The sequence below is a fragment of the Penicillium citrinum genome, assembly GCF_028827155.1.
Source record: "Penicillium citrinum strain IBT 23319 chromosome Unknown utg000003l:1.0-4596430.0:1.0-4598250.0, whole genome shotgun sequence".
Taxonomy (NCBI): domain Eukaryota; kingdom Fungi; phylum Ascomycota; class Eurotiomycetes; order Eurotiales; family Aspergillaceae; genus Penicillium; species Penicillium citrinum.
Genome location: NW_026622688.1, coordinates 1320832 through 1342327, shown reverse-complemented (window position 1 = coordinate 1342327; position 21496 = coordinate 1320832). Strand labels below are relative to the sequence as shown.

The 21496-nt window shown below is 47.0% G+C and overlaps 5 protein-coding genes across 5 annotated transcripts; 2 read left to right on the top strand and 3 right to left on the bottom strand.

The window, feature by feature from the left end:
* Positions 1–93: 93 nt before the first annotated feature.
* Positions 94–4966, top strand: N7469_003732 (putative ATP dependent RNA helicase; the record flags this gene model as incomplete). Its single annotated transcript, XM_056642652.1, has 9 exons — positions 94–862; positions 925–2476; positions 2529–3244; positions 3294–3351; positions 3404–3545; positions 3594–3978; positions 4041–4254; positions 4315–4645; positions 4757–4966. The coding sequence occupies 9 exons, from the start codon at positions 94–96 to the stop codon at positions 4964–4966; spliced, it is 4377 nt and encodes a 1458-aa protein (XP_056502064.1).
* A 1441-nt stretch (positions 4967–6407) lies between these two features.
* Positions 6408–9877, bottom strand: N7469_003731 (KilA-N domain-containing protein; the record flags this gene model as incomplete). Its single annotated transcript, XM_056642651.1, has 5 exons — positions 6408–7707; positions 7769–7901; positions 7968–8159; positions 8218–8889; positions 9850–9877. 5 exons carry the CDS (start codon positions 9875–9877, stop codon positions 6408–6410), a joined length of 2325 nt encoding a protein of 774 aa, XP_056502063.1.
* A 2963-nt stretch (positions 9878–12840) lies between these two features.
* On the bottom strand, positions 12841–13134 carry N7469_003730 (uncharacterized protein; the record flags this gene model as incomplete). The annotated part of the gene is made up of 1 exon (XM_056642650.1): positions 12841–13134. One exon carries the CDS (start codon positions 13132–13134, stop codon positions 12841–12843), a length of 294 nt encoding a protein of 97 aa, XP_056502062.1.
* Positions 13135–16273: 3139 nt separating this feature from the next.
* Positions 16274–17459, top strand: N7469_003729 (uncharacterized protein; the record flags this gene model as incomplete). The annotated part of the gene is made up of 2 exons (XM_056642649.1): positions 16274–17268; positions 17351–17459. 2 exons carry the CDS (start codon positions 16274–16276, stop codon positions 17457–17459), a joined length of 1104 nt encoding a protein of 367 aa, XP_056502061.1.
* A 496-nt stretch (positions 17460–17955) lies between these two features.
* N7469_003728 (DUF803 domain membrane protein) lies at positions 17956–20466 on the bottom strand (the record flags this gene model as incomplete). Its single annotated transcript, XM_056642648.1, has 2 exons — positions 17956–19626; positions 19699–20466. The coding sequence occupies 2 exons, from the start codon at positions 20464–20466 to the stop codon at positions 17956–17958; spliced, it is 2439 nt and encodes an 812-aa protein (XP_056502060.1).
* Positions 20467–21496: the final 1030 nt, after the last annotated feature.

Below are 21496 nucleotides of genomic sequence, written 5' to 3'. Positions count from 1 at the left end.
AGTTAAGGATATTCAAATTGGTTTCTAATTGTTGCTTATAAATGTGCTAATTTGTGAATTGTATTGACTTTGTGCTAAGTCTCCCCTCCTACAATGCCACCGAACAATAAGAAGAAGAAGAAGCCTACTTCGAACCCCGCTCGTGGCTTTGCGACTGTCTCAGTACCCTCGAAACCGAAACCGGAGAATACCGAGACGCCTGCTTCAACTCCCGGACAAGCAACACCTACGCCGCAGGGTGAATCACAGGCTACATTCGCCGAGAATAGCCCAGCACCGACAGCTGCGGGCACAACACAAACTGATACTTCATTACAAAACCTGTCACCCGAGGAACTCGAGAAACATTTAGAAGAATCGGAATTGCAGATTTTGGTGGATAAATTTGCTGCAAGATGCAAGAGTGATGCTGCCCGGCAGGTTACGAAGCTTGATACTGAGAAGCGGGTCTTTCGACAACAGGCGTTCACATTGAGTCTGCTGGAGTGGCTTCCATCCGAGGTTCAGGATAGGATTCTGGAGCTGGCAGATGGAGAGGAACACGAATATCTTACCTCCAGTACACGAGGCGCCGGTGCAAAGCAGGCCGGTGCCGAGGAAGATCTATATACCAAGCTCTGGACATTAAAAGAGACGCTTCTAAGATTGGGGTTCCCTGAAAGTCGAACAGAGGAAGCATTGAAGCATATAATTCAATACTTTGCTGGAACTCCAACTAGTGCCAGTCGAGAAGTGGTATGGAACTTGGACGAGTCGCTAGAATGGTTAGCGATGCATAGTGAAAAGAAGGAGCTCCCTCCGTATACCCAGACTGGTTCACGGCCTCAGAAAGACGCGGATAGTGTTACTTCGTGGATGATTGGTAGGTTTGAGCTGTTATCTGCTCATTTGAACGAAGAGTAAAAGTGCTAATCAAGCCTACAGACTCTGAACCATCGCGATCTTCCACCCCAAAGGGCCAGAAAACTAAGCAGGACAAGTCAAAAGACAATTGGAAATCTGCTAAGATTACACCTACACCGATACCTTCGGCTCCTATTTCCTATGATTCAGATAGCTCGATTGACCCCGATTCGATGGTTCCGGAATGGCTCGATCTTCAAACACGCCTTTATACTCTCCAGCCAGACCTATTCGATCGCCCAGGAAAAGGAAAGAAAGGACGTGGTGCTGTACCTGGCCAATCGGAGGACCCAGAAGCTGCCAAGATTCAGCGCAAGATTGCAAAAATTGAAAGAGATGTTCTGTTCGAACGTCGAGAGGCTGAATACATTTGGAAAGATAAACTGGAGGAGCTCAGAAAAGATGTCGCCTTCCAACGCCAGACATCTGACCGAAAGAAGCAGCAAGAGGCACCGCCTGTGCAAGAAGAGGAGGAGCAAGACCCGAATCTGACCGTCCCATCACTAGAAGAAATGGACGGCGGACTTCTTGGAGATATGTTCCAAGCCGAGCCCGAGGATGGCTCAATACTGGGCCTGCCTCCTCCTGTTGTTGAGGCTGCTGTCACTATCCGGGACTTTGGAAAGTTTACTGGCCTCAGCCCGAGACGCATCCTCGAGGAGACTTGCAAGGCGAGAGACTCTGCGTGCAAGATCGTGTTCCAGGATATCTCAGCATCAAGCCATCAAAACAGGAAGGCTGTGGAAGTGCGATGGTCAAAGACTCAAGAGGAGCCATTCTTACTGGCTGTGGATGCAGTCACCCACAAATCTAATGCCTTTGCCACTTTTGTATCGATGGACGCTCTCGCAACACCTGATTCACAACAGGCCGAAGGATATGTCTCGACCCTTGCTCTCTTCATCATTTCACCTCAAAACTCGAAAGAAGGCAAGGCTTTCTTAAGGCTTCCCGCCGTCTGGAGAGACCTGTGGACCGAGTTCTCTAATTTGAAGAAGACGCAAGAAGATGAGATCGACAAAGGAGTGGTTAAAGACCTCAAACGCCTAGTCCAAGAGAATCAAGGTAGTTTTGAAGATGATGTTGTCCTTTTAGACAACTTCCGCAAGAGGAATGGAGCTGGTAGCAAGCCAGGCAGTCCTCACAGGGGACCTCACCGAGATGTCGGTCATATTGACCAGGATGAGCAGCTGCGGGAGGCATGGGCAGCAAAGTCTTCTACTCCCTCTTTCCATCGCATGATGCAAGGCAGGATGAATCTTCCCATCTGGAACTTCAAGGATGATATCCTCAACACACTGGAAACTCATCGGGCTCTCATTATTTGCAGTGAGACGGGAAGTGGAAAAAGCACGCAGATTCCATCATACATTCTCGAGCATGAAATGCTTCAAGGCCGTCCCTGCAAGGTCTATGTGACAGAACCTCGTCGTATTTCAGCAATCTCCTTGGCAAGACGAGTCAGTGAAGAGCTTGGAGAGAGTAAAAATGACGTGGGAACCATACGGTCTCTCGTCGGTTTTGCAGTGAGATTAGAGAGCAAGATCAGCTCAACAACACGTCTTGTTTATGCGTAAGTTATATTCTCAGTTTACTGCAATGCACGGATGGCTAACTCGGCTTAGAACAACTGGTGTGGTTGTGCGGATGCTGGAGCGGCCAGACGATTTTCAGGATATCACTCACGTTGTACTGGATGAAGTGCACGAGCGAACTATCGATAGTGATTTCCTCCTCGTGGTTCTTCGCAGATTGATGCAAAAGCGACCCGATCTGAAGCTTATCCTCATGTCCGCGACTCTTGAGGCGCAGCGTTTCTCCAATTATCTCGGCGGTGTCCCCGTACTCAACATCCCTGGCCGAACCTTCCCGGTTGAAATGAAGTATCTCGAAGATGCAGTTGAGATGACTGGTTATCGACTGTCTGAAGATGATAAGTATGGAGCGCTCGATGACGATCCAGATGAGATTTCAGATAACACCGGCGACAGCAACGGGGGACTTCAAGCCAGTCTTGAAAGCTATTCCAAGCAAACCCGGGAGACTATCATCAACCTCGACGAGTATCGGATTGATTACCAGCTGATCAAGAAACTTTTATTGAAAATTGCGACTGCGCCAGAGATGGAGCATTACAGTAAAGCAATTCTGGTCTTTATGCCCGGTCTAGCTGAAATTCGTCGCCTGAACGATGAAGTCTTGTCAGAGCCGACGTTCCAAAAGGGATGGATTGTGCATGCCCTGCACTCTTCTATTGCCAGTGAGGATCAAGAAAAGGCCTTCAACATACCTCCTGAGGGCATGAGAAAGATCGTCATTGCCACCAATATTGCAGAGACCGGTATGGACGTTTTACAGCGATTTCGAAAATTAATGCTAAGACTATATAGGTATCACTATTCCCGATATCACGGCAGTTGTTGACGTAGGAACTGAGAAGACAATGAGGTACTTTTTGAACCGATGTTATGTTGAGCACAATTAACATTTGCATCTTTAGATTCGATGAAAGGAGACAACTCTCACGGCTTGTTGAGTCTTTCATCTCTCGTGCCAACGCTAAACAACGACGTGGTCGAGCTGGTCGTGTACAGAATGGTATCTGTTTCCATCTCTTCACCAAATACCGCCATGACAAACTGGTATGTACATTGCACCGTCCACTAGAAAGACTACGCTGACAATGGTAGCTTGCCGAACAACAAACGCCAGAAATGCTGCGTCTGTCTCTGCAAGACCTCGTGCTACGCGTCAAGATTTGCAAACTAGGCGAGGTAGAGCAAACGCTCCTGGAAGCATTGGACCCGCCATCTTCTAAGAATATTCGACGTGCTATAGACTCTCTGAAAGAAGTCAAGGCTCTCACCAGCAATGAGAGCTTGACGCCTTTGGGATCGCAGCTTGCAAAACTCCCACTGGATGTTTTCCTCGGAAAATTAATCATTCACGGAGCTTTCTTCAAATGTCTTGATGCGGCAGTCAGCATTGCAGCTATTTTATCGTCTAAGTCACCTTTCATCAACACAATGGGTTCCAACACACAGCGTGATGCAGCGCGCGCATCATTCCAAAGAGGTTCGTCGTTTAACTCTACGTCATCTTATATCCGTCAAATAAAACCATACTAACCCATCCAGGTGATTCGGATCTCCTGACAATCTACAACGCATACTGTTGCTGGAAACGGGCAAGAAGTACCCCCGGCTCAAGCGAGTTCAGCTTCTGTCGCAAAAACTTCCTCAGTCCACAAACGCTTCAAAGTATCGAAGACGTGAAGATGCAACTCATTGTCTCAATCGCAGATACCGGATTAATCAATCTAGACGGACCTCAAAAGACAGCCCTCAACCGGTACTTTTTTCTTCCCCTCTCCTCTTCTCTCTTTGCGTGTCCAAACTAACGAGATACCAGCGCACGATCCGGTGGTCGACAACGACAATTCTTCACCATCCCCGAAGAACACGATATAAATAGCTCAAACGACACTGTCATCAACTCTGTCGTGGCTTGGAGCTTCTATCCGAAACTCCTCACCCGCGAAGGAAAAGGTTGGCGAAACGTCTCGAATAATCAAACCGTCACGCTACACCCAACATCCATCAACAAACAAGCCGATTATAACCTAAAATGGCTATCATACTATCACATCATGCAAGCGCGGAATCGAAATCTAAACGCTCACGATACGAGTGCCGTGGATGATTTCGCCATTGCTTTGTTGTGCGGCGAGGCTGAGTTTAAGGTATGTACATTACCGTGAAATCATTTCGATACAAACAAACCGGAGTAACCCGGTTCAAGCCTCAGTCAAAGAACGATGATTGAAAAGTACATTACTGACTGGCTGATATAGATGTACTCGGGCGTAATTTCTATCGACGCAAATAGAATTCGATTCAGTGTACGAGATTGGAAATCGATGTTAGCACTGAAAATCCTAAATACTCGTCTTCGAGAAATACTCGCCACGACATTCAGGAATCCACACCGTCCATTGTCTTATAAGCAGCAGCAGTGGTTGGATATTTGGCAAATGATCTTTTCTCAAGCTGGGAAGCGTTGAGCATTGCTCAGTATCGATGTTCACTTTGTCAATTTCTGAAAATCTCATGGTATGGTATGGTATGGGTATCTTGATGAATGAATTAGGGTATATAGGTACTTCTGATTGTGTTCTGGAGGTGATGTATATTGATCTGATTTTGTTTATATGTCTGGTTGGTCATGGGGTTTGGATGGTTGGGTTTGTGTGGGTGGTTTGGATGGGGCGTATACAAAATGAATGGATAGGGATAGACTTGGACATAGATAGACCGAATTAAATATGTGATTTTTTTTTCAACCCGATTAATCTAATTAAGTATTGATATGATAGGAAGTAGATAGATTGTGGTGGCCAATACCTATCTACACAAGTAGTCACTGGACAAGGGCAGATCTACAATCGTGGACTCACTTGTCCCAGAAGTTACAATTTTCGTTTCCAACGTAATATCTCTAGCATTGAACCAGTTGCCTTTACATATCTAGCAGTGAATGATTTCAAACCAATCTACCAAAGAAATAATAGAATAGGCATGAGGACAAAATTGTATATCGCTATGAAATTGAATAAAAGTCCATCAACCCTATAACCAGATACCAGATACCAGATACCAAAACCAGTAGTGCAGTGCAGAAAAAAACCAGAAAAAAAAAAGCACAATTCATGATCATTCATTACCATCATATCGTCTCTCTAAAACATAACCAAAAGTTTCGGGTAAATATAAAATAAACCCCCAAGGAATGCCAGGAAAGACACACACACAACCCCTTTTCTTGCAATTATTCGTTTTCCCCCTCCCAATCGCCCTTCAACTCCCAAGCCCAGGCCCAACATTGCTCAGCGACTCGAGGGTAAAGATGATGGGAAGAAGAAAAACAAAATTCAAAAGTCAAAACCAGAACCAGAACCAAAGCCAAAACCAAAAACAGGAGGAAATGAAATGCGATGGAATCGCATACATAGAAGATTCGTTATAAGAGATTCGTTACATCATTGTCGTAAGTGCGAGAGGAGAGGGTTTTCGAATCATTGAAAATGAAAATGGAAAAAGGGGAGGAAAACAACCTCTCGAGTCCATTCATGCTGGAAAAGACGCTAGCAAAGCTCCATATTCTTTTGATAGCGGGAAAAAATGTCGATAAATGGAGCAGTCATGTCGAACGCAATGATCGGAGAAAAAAAAATAATCAATTTTGTTCTCTCCGGAGAATTTGAAAAATGTGGGCTTCGCGGAATAGGTAGGTGATGACCAGAAGTGAAATGAAGCAGAATGTAGCGATGCACAGTTCAAGCAAAGCTTTTTTTGAGATGGTGTTATTTTTTCCTTTCTTCTTGTCGGCTTCAGATCAAACCCAATTCAATAGGTTTTAGGCAGTTTTTTTCATGCAAACAGCGAGTAGATTGTTTGAATCCGTCTTGGCGGCTGAAGGGTTTTATCGAAGACAATTACAGAGATTTATCGACGACGACCCATGACTGCACCAGTCTTCATAGGTTGAAGGATCGGTGCTCCAACAGGACCACCGAGACTGGTATCAGTGATAGTCTTGCGACGTTTGCTCTCGAATTCGGCGCTTTCGGGTCGAACCACTTCGTCTTCTTCGCGCATGCGTTTGTTGCCTGAGCCTAGAGATCCATTCATCGCGGTCGAGTAGACAGGGGTAGTGGTTGAGGCCATGGAGTAAGGGTCTGATGCCGCGTTTGCCGGAGTCCCACGTGTATCGCTGACAGCATTGTAGAGGGTCGTTGCTGCTGGAGGACGGGGCGGAGTATTATAACCTGATGCCCAGTGTGGTGGAGGTCCACCACTAGTTCGCGGTGTCATACGACCTGATCCATTTTGCTGCGGGGATCCGGCCATCTCTGGTGTTAACTGGGGATGATCACCGGTGAGAGAACCGACGGAGGGATTAGTGCTGTAGGTGTAAGATCCGCGGTTGGCGTTATAATTTGTGCCTTGATCTTGCAGATACTCCGATTCCTGCTCCGGTACTGATTCACCGGGACCATTGCTCTGGGAGTAGCGGTCAGACTTTAGATCAGGGGTTTCGGTCTCAGGAGCACCAGGAGCCCGACCTGTCGGTGGCGCCATTTCGTTCTTCAGATAGCTCACATTAGGCAGTGTTTGGCCGTAGCTGGAGAGGCCGGATTGGGTCATTGGCGTCTGGGGTGCGTATTGGGAATGATTTGGCGGGGCCGCGGAGTAGTATGGCTTGCTATCGTAGCCTGACTGAGGCTGGTAAGGCGGCATAACCTGCATGTTGCTTCCAGGAGGGGTGGTCGCAGGCGTGGTCGGCATGGAACGTTGGTTGCTCAATGTGGTGTCAATGGAGAGAGGCTGCTGCGACTGCGGCACGCCCGAATTCATTCCCTGGCCGCCCCATTCGTATGAGCTGCCTTGGTTGGTGACTCCCATCAAACTCGATGCACTGGCAGGCGGGGTGGGAAAGGTGTTGGCGCGCTCAATACCAGGTCGAGGCCCACCACCCATGGACGATGGTTGAGACATGTGGGAAGACATGGGTGTCTGCATGGCATGGTGCAGGGTCGAGGGCTGTGGTGCTGTCGGGGTACGCTGTGGTCCTGTTGGGGGACCTTCCAGACGGCGGTTCTGAGATTCTTGCACCACCAAGTTGGTGCGAGTCTGGTTTGCTGGATGATACAGCAGACCACCAATGTTATGCACGAAGAGAGGATACAAAAGATCGGTAATCTTCTCCTTGTTGGCAAATTCCAACGCACGTTCGAAGGGAATCCTATAGGAACAGGTTAATAGGGAGAAAGCTTTAAAAGAACGAAAGGTTGAGGATAACATACCAGACACCTTTCAAATGCATCGGGCCGATCTTCACCACATGGCGTAATTTCTCGCTCTTGAGGATACCATCACGACGACCACGGGTCATACCTGCGACGTTCAGCAGCTTTGTGCCGTTGATCATATGGTTATCTATTATAATTGTAAGTCAATGCTCCTTTGGTATCAATCAATATGTTACGTCTCAAGATCACTCACCCTCTCTCCGAGCCACGCAGACACCTTTCGACTCCACTTGATAACAGAGACTGCCCTCATCCTCCCACAGAGTAGCTGTAACGCGAGGTTTGGCGCCAGGGGGAGCAACCTGGCCTGTTGAATCATAGACAAACCCTTGCAATGGGGCACCGGTGTTATTTCCGTATCCCGGCGGGGCAACCGAGTGATTGACTAAGAATAATTAGTATTGATCGTTCAGAATTTGGTAAATTTTTTTTAGATGATTTACCTGGAAGAGGCAACAGTTGAGCAGGCATCTGTCCCGCCATAGAGCTCGGTGGCGGTGGATGCCCTGTGGGCGGCGAAGTCACTCCATTGGGATAACCATACTGCGAGTACGAGGCCGGGCCATAGGAAGAGGCAGGCTGTAGTACCGACGGTTGCTGATGATAATTATAATGTGGCATAGCGCCAGCGGTAGCGCCCTGTGAAGCGTACGATTGAGCGGAAGACATATGGGAATGAACATCCATATACGGCTGAGTCTGATTCATACTGCCGAGTGAGGTTGGGCTGGGATAGTAGCCCTCTTGGGCAACGTACTCCGAATCCAGAGGGAGACGAGGTTGAGTCCCCAATTCGGAGGGAGGGGGACTTCTCGGTTCCTGAATTGCTGCTGCAGAGGCGCTGGACAGACTTGTGCGCGCACTTGAGCTAACAGAGCTCGGGTCTGGATAAACGTAGCGCGATGGGATTTGGGAAGCTGTCGGTAGGCTGAGCGCGGGGAGCTTATCACCTGGTAGTAACGGACGTTCTGCCGCGTGGTGGTTGTACCAAGGGGTATCAGCAGGACCGCGGGTGTGGACCTGCGAGATCGACGGCAGCTCCAGCTTTTCGGTTTTTGGTTTCACGGGGGGGAAAGAAGTGTAGAGTTGGAAGGTTTTGGGGGGAAGAAGAGAGACTGCGGGGAGGGGTGGAACAAGCTGGACCGGGGAAGTGCGACAAGCCGATCAAACGGATGAAAGAGGTTTGTGATGTCGCACGAAAGAGCAATCCGGTAGAAGAGAGTAGCCAACAGAAATAATCTTGACCAAACAATGCAAGATAAATCAAAAATAAAATGTGTGGGAGGGAAGGGGGGGGAGGGAGAAGATATCAGGCTTCAACAACTATAGGGCTCAATGCAATGAATCAGACAGAGTCATCAAAGATCATGAACGGTCGTGACAAAACATGGAAATGTGAGCATGAGCAAGAGCAAAGAGCAAGATGAACGAGTTAAGAGCAATAAAAGTAATGCACAGAGCAAGAAAGTACAAAAATAAGGCCGCAGCGGTTCCCAAGGGAGGTTTTACAGAAGGAGGCTGGCGTGCAGCAAACGCATCCCTCTGCAGTTCACGGAAGGGGGAGAAGAGCAGCAACGCATTAAAGGAGCCGCAGGTCGATCAGATGACTAAGAGAGAGAGACCTTTTTTGGTTTTGGAAAAAGAGGGAGAGAGGGAGAAAGTGGGAGGGTGAAGAAAAAGAAGGCTGGGAATGCAAAGACAATCCCGGGCTGGCCCTTTTGAGTTGTTTGGCTCAACTTGAAATAGCATCAAATCACCATGTGGGCCGGGGGGGGGGAAAGGGAAAAGAAAGAGAAGAGAAGAGGTTGGTGCTAGAAAGAGAAGAATTGGTGGGGAAGAGAGAAGAGGAGACGATCGAGTCAACCGCCACTGAAGCAAGGAAGAAATAAAATAATAATTTAATAATATCAAAAAAGAAGAAAATAAAATAGAAAGGAATAATTATGAAAAAAAAAAAAAAATTGAAAATGAAATAAAAATAAAAAAAAGGAAACGGAAAAAAAAAAAATGAAGCTGCAGGTGAATGCCACGCACTGTTGATGGGGGGACGCACTAACAGTAAGTCAGCTACATACTAGTCAATTGTACATAGTATGTATACATCATATGTATATGTGTTGTATATTTGTATATTCCGTAGTAGTAAAAGATAAAATATACATCTATACAGTAGACTGTATAGAACCTTGGTTGTACATGGAGCGACATCTGTACCATGGTTGAGGGTAGTCTATCATCCATACACACTTACACACTAAAACAGTACATAATTAGTACATAGGTAGTACACACTACGAACTCACTACGAACTCACTAACCTACTAACAATAGTCACTAGTAAACTAGTGAATACATACTCCGTACTATACAATCTGGTCAATCTTACTTGGCGCTCGACCTAGTGGAGTGATCGATCAACACGGACTCCCGCCCGGATATGCTGAGCGCGGCCCGTCGATCGTACCCGCAGAGAAATACCATCAGTACAGAGTACTAATACTAATATTAATATTAATATCTATAGCAATCAATATCTATATCTACTACGTAGGTATAGTCTAGTATGTAGAGATCATATCCTTGTACACACTAGTGTAGATACACTGGAAGATTAACTGACCAGAGTTAGACACTCGTATCAAGGGATAAAAAGAAGAAAAAAAAAATCTACTGGCCCAGAGGACACCACGCACGGGTGGCTTGGGTCAATCGAGGGTCTGTTCTCTCGGAAATCCCTGCCAGTGCGACGGCTGGGCGTTTATTTGTAGCCATAGCTAGCCTGTGCCCGTAGCCCCCGTGACGAGCAGCAGAAAGGATTTTGATTACATTGTATGGAGAATGGAGTACGGAGTAGTATTCATAGTACGGAGTTTTAGTTAATACAGAGTGACTGGCTGGACTCGATCTATTCTTCTGACTAGACTACACTAGACTAGATCAGGGTAAGTCGGTTGCGTGATATTCGTTGGGAGACGAGAGACGAGAGTGTAGTAGAATGACGTGGGAACAGCAAGGGGAGCAGACTCTGCAATCACAGTACAGTATCTCCACGGAGTAATGTAAATAGAGTCGAGGGAGGAGAGAGCAGAGAGACTCGATAGATGCTGAGTAAACGAGATTCACCGCCAGTCACCCTTACTTCGAACAAGGTTGACAGATGTCAGTTCTTGACGTGTCCAGAGTATTCCACGCTATCGGATATTATTGGGGAATTCCATGGTCTATTGAATTGTACTATGTATGTCCATTATAAGAAACAAATATACTATAGTAAAGGTTATGAGATACATGACCCTGGCCATCTACTGTAGGTAGGGTCGATATCGCTTCTGCTCGTCATTTTGTGGGTTCTTCAGTGGCGTCGAGCCAATCCACTCGTCCACACGGACCATTGGCTTCGTCGGGAAGAAACGGGGCTTGTAGTGGGGGTTGGGATACATCCTCCATACATACTATGTACTGTATAGAGCACGGAGTACAATGTGGAGGGCACGGTGGCTGGAGTATCATTCCTCGTCTGGCGGCAGTACTAGTATAGAATAACAGAGATTCACCTCAATGTCCATTGTCATGTATATGGTCTACACTGTGCGTGTATACAGTGCACTATGTACTATGTACACACATAGGTGTATAGCATCACGTAGAAGATTATCACGTATAAGAGTAGACTATCCCTGCGCCGCAGCTCGCTATCGACGGCCCGATACCCGCTGCGCAGCGTACAGTAGGGGGGATCCGCCCCATCAACAATGGGAAAAGAATTGCAAATCCAAGGGGATGACGGGGATTCAGAAAAGGAAAAATATTAGTGAGTGGGTGCCACTTCATTTCTTGATTTATTTAATTTTTTTTTTGTCTTCTACCATTTGAGCTGTATTCAACACCGACCAGCCCCGACCCCAACCAACCCAACCAACCCCGACTATCCTGACGGGGCCATCGTAATCCAATCGAATCACAATCACATTCAACTGAGCTTGGACCAGCGATGTGGGACTCGCTAGACTCAGCGCTCAGCACACAACCCACTCCATGTAATCTATCATATTGTTCGAACCGTTGAACCGTGAAGATAAGCAAGGGATCGAGAATTAACTATAGTTTATACAAATAACATCAATCTATAATTTTTACATAGCATGGAGTATGGAGTATGAGTATACAGACATCATGTTTACTTCTCTCCTTTCCTCCTTTTTCCAACTTGATAATTGCTTCAGGCAATGACCATCTTGTATAATATTGCTTTTTTTACTTTCTCGCCCAATCCATTATGACTACTCCGTATAGGTCAGCTAGTTTACTCCTCCCTCCGTACAATACTCCATAGTTCAGCCTTGGTTTGATTAAGGACCATCCATCTCCCCTCCCCCCCCGTTCCGAGCAGATCCTCTCCTCTCCTCTCTGTATCTTGTCCGAAATAACGGTGCTTTTGGCAGACTCTCCACTGAGTCTTTTTTTTTACTACTTTTTAGCCGTACTATCCAGCATGGACCATCGATCGACGGGTTCGCCCGTACCTTGCAGACAAATGACCCTGCAGCCCGTCCGTGCAGAGAATGACAGGTTGCACTGTGCAGAAATAATGTCGGAGGAGAGCACGCCGTAGCTTACGCTTATGCTGACACTGGCACTGGCACTTAATACTTCTACTTACATTTACCCGGGTACAGTACTTGTTTATTATCTTGATTATGTTTTCCCTATCTTGTTCCTTCTCGTTCCGGAGTATACTGGGTAGTGTTATGGATGTCATCCGGATCACTCTCCCCGCTCTACTATGATCATTGCTGACCTCGGTGGGACGGAGGAAATGGGACTTTTGGTCGGACGAAAGACACTAGCGAGTTTTTTAACAGGGATGCCCTGGTTTTGCGGGCCGTCGGGGTCGCACAGGGCATTTGGTGGGGATTCTCTCCGAGATACTACGGAGGATAGTGAGAATGGAGTATTCAATATCGACTTTACACATTGAACATAGGATATAATATGGAGTATCAGTATGATTAAAGGTATGCTATGTATGCTGCTCCTCAACACTGAATACAATATGACTCGCTAGATCAATGCTCACGCATAGACCAGGATCGAAGCCGGGCCGTGCGACCCCGATTTAACCTCGCATTGCATTTGTCCCGTGAGAGATCGACTGCACGTTCATCTTGCTCGCCTAGCGTCACTCTGCTCTCTTTCCTCGGAGTAACCCCTTCCCCACTGTGATGTGCTGTGCTCCGTGCTTCAAGTTTTACGGAGGTCAACAAGGGCTTGGGAGTGGTGAGTGTGCTGGGGAGATCCACTGACCCATTCCATGTCGGGCCTCTTCTCCGAATCAAAAGAGCAACATCAGAGCCCGTCATGATCGGCTTCACAGGCTGAATGAGGGGGCGTCCAAAAGGTGTAACCACGCTAGTTCCTCCTCCACATCTCCTATTGGTTCTATTGGATACTCCGGACGAGAAGAGGGGGGAAGGATGAGCTGCAAGCGCCCGCCGATCGACGATCCGACCGGACAATGACTGGCGGTGGCCGCGACCACGTAGCTGGTGGCCTAGATCGTGGTGGATTTCACCGCCAGTTGCCCCCTTGCGTGCAGACGTGGCACAGGTTGATCCACTGGCCGTTGGTCGTGGTGGATTTGTGGATTTGTGGACTGGCCTTGTTCGGGGGATGCTGCTCTTCCCCCATCCCTCCCTTTGATCTGGACTGGTCTGGTCTTGTCAGATACTGTACAATGTAGGCATAGAAAGGTGTGTGATTTTATCCTGGTCATTGTGAATGGGGAGTTATTTGCACGTCCCACACTAAGTTTCTCGGTCTATTCCCTTTTGAATGATTGAAGGGATGTGGATGTTTAGCTGGGCACCCGGTCAGGGCCGGTTGGAAATGAAATACTGGAATTCAGATTCCGATTAGTTATTCCTCAATTCAGAGTAGAGATGGTCTCATTCATTCCACTTTTACGGAGTAATTCCACGATCCATTTCTCTACTATGTACATACAAAATTACTCCGTATATACATACTACATTAAGTACATGGGTACGACTCTTGTCTCTTCAATATCTGAAACCTTCATGATCGGCACGACGTCAGCGTTGATACCGTTGCGGTCCGACTCTGCCCTAACTAAAGACTTCCTAGGGACAAGAGAAAGTCCGCAGACTTGATGTACGACATTCGGGCCTGCTCCCCTCCCCCTAATGCATTCTGCACATCTCTGCCACCGTGCATGATTTCCCCTCTTCCCCCAGTTGATGTACTGTACGTACACTACAGTAGCTTCTCTGAGCCAGATCGGATGGGATCTGCTCGGCCCTGCTTAGACACTCTCAAGTGTCTTGCTCACCGTGCCACCGTGCCACTTTTTCCTTTCCCCGTGCCAGTAGAGCAGCCTCACCATCTTCTCCATCCTCATCTTCACCGTCTTGTCAGACTCTCCCCCAGACGATCGAAGAATGCATGCACAGACTCTTATCCTTCCTCGCCTGCATGCATATCAATATCCACCCTATGTCTCTGCAACACTCCCGAAAGTCTGTGATCTTCTTCCCTCCCCGTAGAAAGCTTCTGTGCTGCTGCTGCTGTTGCTGTCATCGCTCGTAGCGCGCGCGAATTCTTTTCCAAAAAAAAATCATTTCATTTTTATCCTATTTTTTTTTCTCCTATCATCCCTTCCTTGTTTCGTTTCTGTCTTTTTTTGACCTTTCCTGTCCGAAACGCGTGGGTCGCTACATTCTCGAAGTATACTATGCGTGTCTTGCTTGTTCTGGACCCAATTGGGAGACTTGTCTTGCTGGGATCTGGCGACTACTGTTGCACACCGCTGGTTTCAGGCTTCACATTTCTGCCTGTCGCAGATACTCAACACTTTGTCTGAGGGCTTGGCTTGGGCTGGGCTGGGCTGGACTATGCTTAGGTTTGGGCTTGCTCAGGCTCTGGTGCAGATATCCTCCATCCCTTGTGGCTTGTGAGTGTGTCTGCTTGGTATCATCGACTGCCCACACCTCGTGAAAGTTTTTTCTTTTTTTTTACTTTTTTTCTTATTCTTCTTTATCTCTCCGCCCCCGAATCTAAGACCTGGAATGTATTGCGTAGCCTGCATTTGGTTTGTGCATGTAGTGCCTTGATTTAGACCGACCTTTTGACTATGTCTCGTGTTCATGTTCGTGTGGTCGGGTTAGATGCTCGGTACAGGTGAGACTGAGGCTGTTGATGGGAATGCTGGGGTGGCACTTTCTATGGCTGACATCATTTCGATATATGGTTGATGTACGAGCTCTCTCTGCGATGATATCGGACTTCTCCATACGCACGACGTCGGCTAGCCACAATGCATCGGGACCTCGCACGGTGTACAGAGCTGTGCAGAGATCTCGGGCAGGTTGCAGCAGGCTTCTGGAAGCGTAGTGCATTTGAACAAGGGTGGTGCCGAGATTAAGGCGCAGATGTACTGTAGAGCTGGGTAGGTTTCGGGTGATGGTTTGCTGCGGAGTGTATAAGCTTCTATAGTTCTTGAGGCTGTTTAATCTTCCGGGGTTTCTTAAGTGGATTGGGCTGGGCTAGTGATTTCAAATTAGTTCTTTTGCTTGGTGCTTCCAGTGTCACATATGTAGAGAAGGAATATATGCCGAACTGAGGCTCACACTCTGGTTGCTTGCTGTAGGACTACAGGACATTTCAACGGCTCAGCACTGGCAGTCAGATTTCCATGGATTCAACTATCCACTTCTTGATTGGTATTACATTTGGTTTGCCGTTGTGCTTTTACAGAAATGACTTGCTATGATATACCTAGGTATCAACAGTATAATCGCGATTTGATCATATGGTCTATTAGCAATTATACGAATGCGATTCTTTGGATTAGCCTTCAACTGATACTAGTAGTACTAGTAGTAGAATTATACTTGTGTAGGATCTATTACAGGGGGTTGTATTCCAATGCAGATGTTTATTTATCAATGCTTCGACCACTACAAGCAGCGCACTGTATCTACAGTATAGTACATGTGTGCAAAGGGTCTCGTCCTCTTCAAGTTGGCGTCCCCAAAGCTTAGATATATATACCTCTGCATACTGTGCACAGGTATGCATGAGCCGCTGCTTAAACATTGTCATGATCGATATAGTACTGGTAAACAGCAAGCTCCTAGTAGACCAATTAGCAACATTGCAATTCCAATTCAAGTCTATAAATCAATTTATGCTCAGCAATTTGGAAAACGAAAGAAGACAGACTTAACATTCATCATTCGTAGCATTCCCACGTGACAAACCAACCCTATCCCAAAACAGCAAAATCCAAACACTTCAACCACGGTTCCAACATCGGACCCTCCAACGTCATTCAACCATGGCAAAACCTGACCGACTCGAAACAAAAGAAACATTCAAACCCACACCACACCACCCGCGTATCGCCCGCAATCGATCACGGAAATATCATTCCGCTCCAGCAACGGACTACGAGTACACGAACACCACTCTGGCACTACAATGCCACCGGCCAAACCGAAGCAACCGCACCTCCGAAATACCACTTTCGATAACTGGGCCTCCCATTCAACAGGACACCAAGTAGCTGATAACCCCTACTCAAATACAACCGCATGGCGCGATACGCGCGCCGAAAAGCTTTCTCGTCAGTACTTGACCGGAAATTGCCTCCCCGGGTTCAGAGGAGAGGGTGACTGCAATTCAAGTGCTAGTCCTGGTGCCTTTGACGGGACGATTGCGCCTGATTCGCCCGAGACTGGTTCAGGAGAGTCAGGCTCACATTGGGGTGGAGATGGAAATCAGACTTCTAAGATTAGATCTGGTGGAGAGTATCGATGGGTTTCGGATGCGGAGGCCAAACGATCGCGCTTGGGAGTGAAGGATATTCGGAGCTTTATGGGTGTTAATAAGCGTAAGGCGGAGGGTCAGAGCATGCATTTGTCAGATAAGAAGTTGAGATTGGTAAATCCTGTTGGGACTATCGAGGGTGAAATGGAGAAGAGGTCTCTATCTAGAGATTCGTCCGAACCAGTGACGAGGTCACGGTCACTATCAGGAACAAACCAGATTAAACCATCTTCCACGCATACAACAGACACCGAAATCGAAGCACAAATACCAAGCCCAGATCTCTTAATGGAAGGAGGAAAGACTGATTCAGATACGAATTCAACTTCGACTCACTCAACATCCGAACAAACACAAAAACAACTACAACCTGCACCAAAAACCAAATCAAATATATTCACCGGAACATCAATTTATATAAACGGCACAACCCTCCCTCAAATCTCAGACCATAAATTAAAACACCTTCTCGTCGCGAACGGCGCAAACGTCGCAACATACATGTCCCGCAAAAATGTAACGCACATTATCGTCGCGCAACCCGGTACAAAAGGTTCCGGTGCTGGTGGTGGACTTGCTGCTAGGAAATTGGAGACTGAAATTTCTAGAGGTGGGTGGAAGGGAACTAAGATCGTTGGTATTGAATGGTATGTGTTGATTTTCACTTATTCGTTTTTGCCTTTAGTGGCAGGTTCTGGGATAGAGGAGCTAATTTTTTTTTCTTTCCAGGGTGCTTGAGAGTATTAAGGCTGGGAAACGGTTATCCGAGGTGCGGTTTTCTGTTTTGAATGTTGCTTCTAAGGGGCAGAGGAGCGTTGCTGGGTATTTTGGTGGTTGATGGGGATTAAATTGGATATGGTTTGTTTGCATGAAAGAGATAAGTCCTGCTCAGATTGCTTTATCAACTGGGAATTGTATTCGCTCCCTTTTTCTCTCCCAGGGTTATTTATCTCTCGATATTAGCGAGGCGTTTTGTGGACTCGGGCATTGCATACATTGCATCTTGTGGCGTTTTTGAAGATTTTCATAATGATCTGGAATTTTCAAGTATGTGATAACTTCTCTATTTTATACTGAGTCTCGATCACTGCTTACTACACTGTGTAGGAGATCTCTCTACAGGTATATATCAAGACTCAATCATTATCATTGTCATTATCATCCATAGTATTTGTACATTGATAGTATGTACTCGCATTCAAAATACAGTCAGTCACGTTAGATCCGAGCAAAAAAAGATACATGTCCATAAAATATATCCCTAACACCGTCGCAAATGCATCAAAACACAAGTACATAAGAGGCGTAGCTCTTCACATAAATACTGACCCCACTCAATGACCCTGCCCCCGTTCCTCATATGATTCGCCATCATCACTGCTTGCTTCAGACATATGTCTCCGCCAGCCACTTTGTTGCCGGACGAGATTGGTGGAATGTATTTGAGTAATGTTGCGGTCGTGATCATGGTCATCCGTGGATGGGATCGAGGTAACGCCCATTTCAGATGACTCGGATGAAAGAGATCTTATGCCACCGGCGGGCTCCTGTTCTTCTCTGTCTGGAAGTGGAGGGAGGGGATTAGGGTGACGGTGTGTCGAGAAGGATGATTGTGAGGGTGGAGGAGCACGAGCGTGAGATGAGGAGTTGGTTCTTGTGCGAGTTCGTCGACCTCTAGGATATTGCCAACCATCGTGATCAGATTCCATTCGCTCTGGCGAGATGGAGGCCAGGTATGGTGGTGGAAGGTAATATGGGTTTGAGGCGTTGCCGTGGGTGTAGAATGCATGGTGATCTTCGTAGGGTGGGAAGGCTGCTGTTGACATGCTGGAGACTGAGTCTCCATGAGGTCTGCTAGCTGGGATAGGGCCGGGAGCAGGTAAAGGCTGGGCTTCACTGAGATCAGATTCACTGCTCGACCACCGCTCAAGCTTCTCGCCTAAGGATTCGGTCGCTTCTGCCTGCCCATTGCGCGAATCACCCTTTACAAGACCGAGTTGCTCTTCTTCCGTGGCGGTTCGGCGGAGATCACCGCCAGGGACGAGCTGAGATCGGCGTAAAATACCGCGGGGTGGACTGGCGGATCGCTTAGTAGATGTTTCAGTGTGTCCTCTCATTCGGTTGATCATATTATTGAATGAGAATTGGCGGTGCGTATTTCCTGACTCAGGCCTGAGACCTTCATCTGCTTTCTCATCGGCCCAAGAAATCGAACGGGGCGTATCGCTGCGCTCGCGTCCCATGTCATGCGACAAAAGTTGAGGCCCTGCCTGATCAGCGCCGTGATACTCGGTATCTACAGCACCGCCGCTCGTTCGTTTCTCGCTTTCTTCTTGCTCGTTTAATGGGGTCCAATGAGGGTGAAGAACACTTGAAGCTCGAGATCGAACGTCACTGAAGAATGAGCGACCACTCTGCTTGGTAGTAGGTCGGTTTTCTTCATCGTCGTCGGGATCCGGGAAACGAGACATGCCCAGTGGTGGCAGCGGTTGTCTGATCGAAGGCGAGCGTGGAGTATGTGGCCGAGACATCGTGGGACCCTCACCAACAACCGTCTTGCGGCGGCGAAGACCATCCCATTCAATGATCTCATTCTCGGATGGGGGTTTCAGGAAATCTTCATGCTTGTCATTGACAAAGCGCCTGGCTTCATCTGCTTCTGCAGTGCGGCGAGTCGTCGATATACGACGAATGATAGATGCAGCACCACGAATGGAATCCGCCTTGGGCTCATACTCAGGTTCCTCTTGAGTCCCAACTTCACGAATCTGATCCAGGTCACCTTTAAACACGGCGGCATCCGGTACATCTTTGGCAGACTTGGATAATTGCAATAGAACAACGCCAGAGCAGATTTGGAAGAATCCCATGATCACAGTCGCGATTTGGACGCCGGTACCCTTGAAACCTTGGAACAGAACAGCAGAAGTGACGATAGTCGCAGTGGTGAACATGACATAGTAAGTAGGTGTGACGAGCGCCGCATTAAATATATTCAAAGCTTTCTGTAAGAAAGGCCAAGTCAGTCAAAATGTCCCAAAGATCGTTAGCAAAGTATAAAGGCCAGTCAAGCTTACATTGAGATAAATAATCTCCGTCAAGAGTGTCCCAATAACAAAGACAAACAAAACATAAAGAAACCACTGCTTAAACTGCGGCTCTCCATTAATCTGCGCAAGAATCGCCGAGCCCAAACCCTGCGTCGCAACAACACTCAATCCACCAACCATACTGCAAATCCCAATATACACAAACATGCTCTTCTTCGCATATCGAGGTGCCACCCAAATAGCCGTGATAAACGCCCCAACCAGTATAATACCGGCATAAGTCAAGAATCCAGGTGTAATAACAAAATGCTGCATCTCCTGAATATTGCTGACGGATGATTGTTCGGGAGCATTCATTGCAATAACCACAGACCCAATAATACACGAGAAACAGCCGACTTTCCCCACGAAACTAAGCCGTTCTTTCAGGAATATCGCGGATAATATGGTTGTTATCACGACGGATAGTGCGCCGAGAGGAGTAACTAAGATCGCATCGACGAAGGCGTATGCGACAAAGTTGCATATCTCCCCTACTATCATGAGCGTCATTCCACCCCACCACCAGAAGTTCTTCAAGTATCCGTATCCTTCGCCTGCTTCTTCGTTATATTTCACGTTTGCTTTGAGGAGACCGATTTTCTTCATGACGAAGGATATTCCGATGAATACGCCTGATGCAACGGCTAGCGAAATACCGATTGCTTTGTAGACGGGTGGGCGGCCGCTGGAGTCAGCGCGGGCGAGGAGTGTCGAGGTGTGCGACATGGCGTATGTGTGATCGTGGAAATCCATGATGAAGTAATTATGTGCAGACAAAGGATATGAAAAGAGAAGCGAAGAAAAATATCACTGGCCAGCAGTGCGAGTGTCGCGAGGACGGAGTCGTCCGAAGACGTTACTCGGCGACTACTGAGACACTTTGTTCAAGGCCACGGTTGCACGGCGTATCGCCTGTCAGCAGAGAATAAATTGATATTCTTGTGATAAGATGCGACCAGAGTAAAAAAAAAAAAATAAGTGATCACAGAGTTGGGATAGTATGCAAGACTCTGGGTTATTCTCCGACTGCAAGAATGTTGATTGTTGAAATGATCTAGAAGATTTCTGGAATGGAATTGCCACGAGAAAAACAAGGCGGGGCCGAATGATCAGCACTGCTTGATTATGCAGGATGTACGCAGTAGGGAAATGTCGAGAGTAAATAGTGGGAGATAAAGGTAGAGAGATTGAGAGGATGAAAGTGAAGAGAATGAAAAGAATGAAGAAATCAAATAACGAGAAAGTCTTAAAGAAAAAAAGATTGAGAATAGGGGAAAAGCAGCAGAAACAGAGAGGCTGGGCTTGTGGGGAAAGATACATCGTGGTCCATACTGTGGGGCGTTGCTTGTCAGGTACATTTCCTGAGTTGGCATTAGCTCGTATCTAGTCGTCTCCTAGGGGATTAAAGTGGGTTGAGATGAGCTTAGATTTGATAAAAGTTGTTGATAGGGGAACTCCTATTTAATAGAATAGAGATAGTAGTCAATTATTGAATCCATCCTGGGATGATGTGTATACGTGGACATAGGAGGACTAGGGTAATGCATCTCATTATTAGTACTATACAACACAACCCAACATCTTTATGGTCATTAAAATTCATCATTCATTTCATCCCGGCAATAAACGAAGATCTTGTCTTCATGAAACCCCGAGAACACCATCTTCCCAGTCCTGGTCACTTTGAGTATCTCCATCTCATCCCGATTCACCGTTTCAAATGAAGGGTATCCAGCAGGAAACGAAAAGAAAGAAAGAAAGAAAACCATCAGAAATAATGACA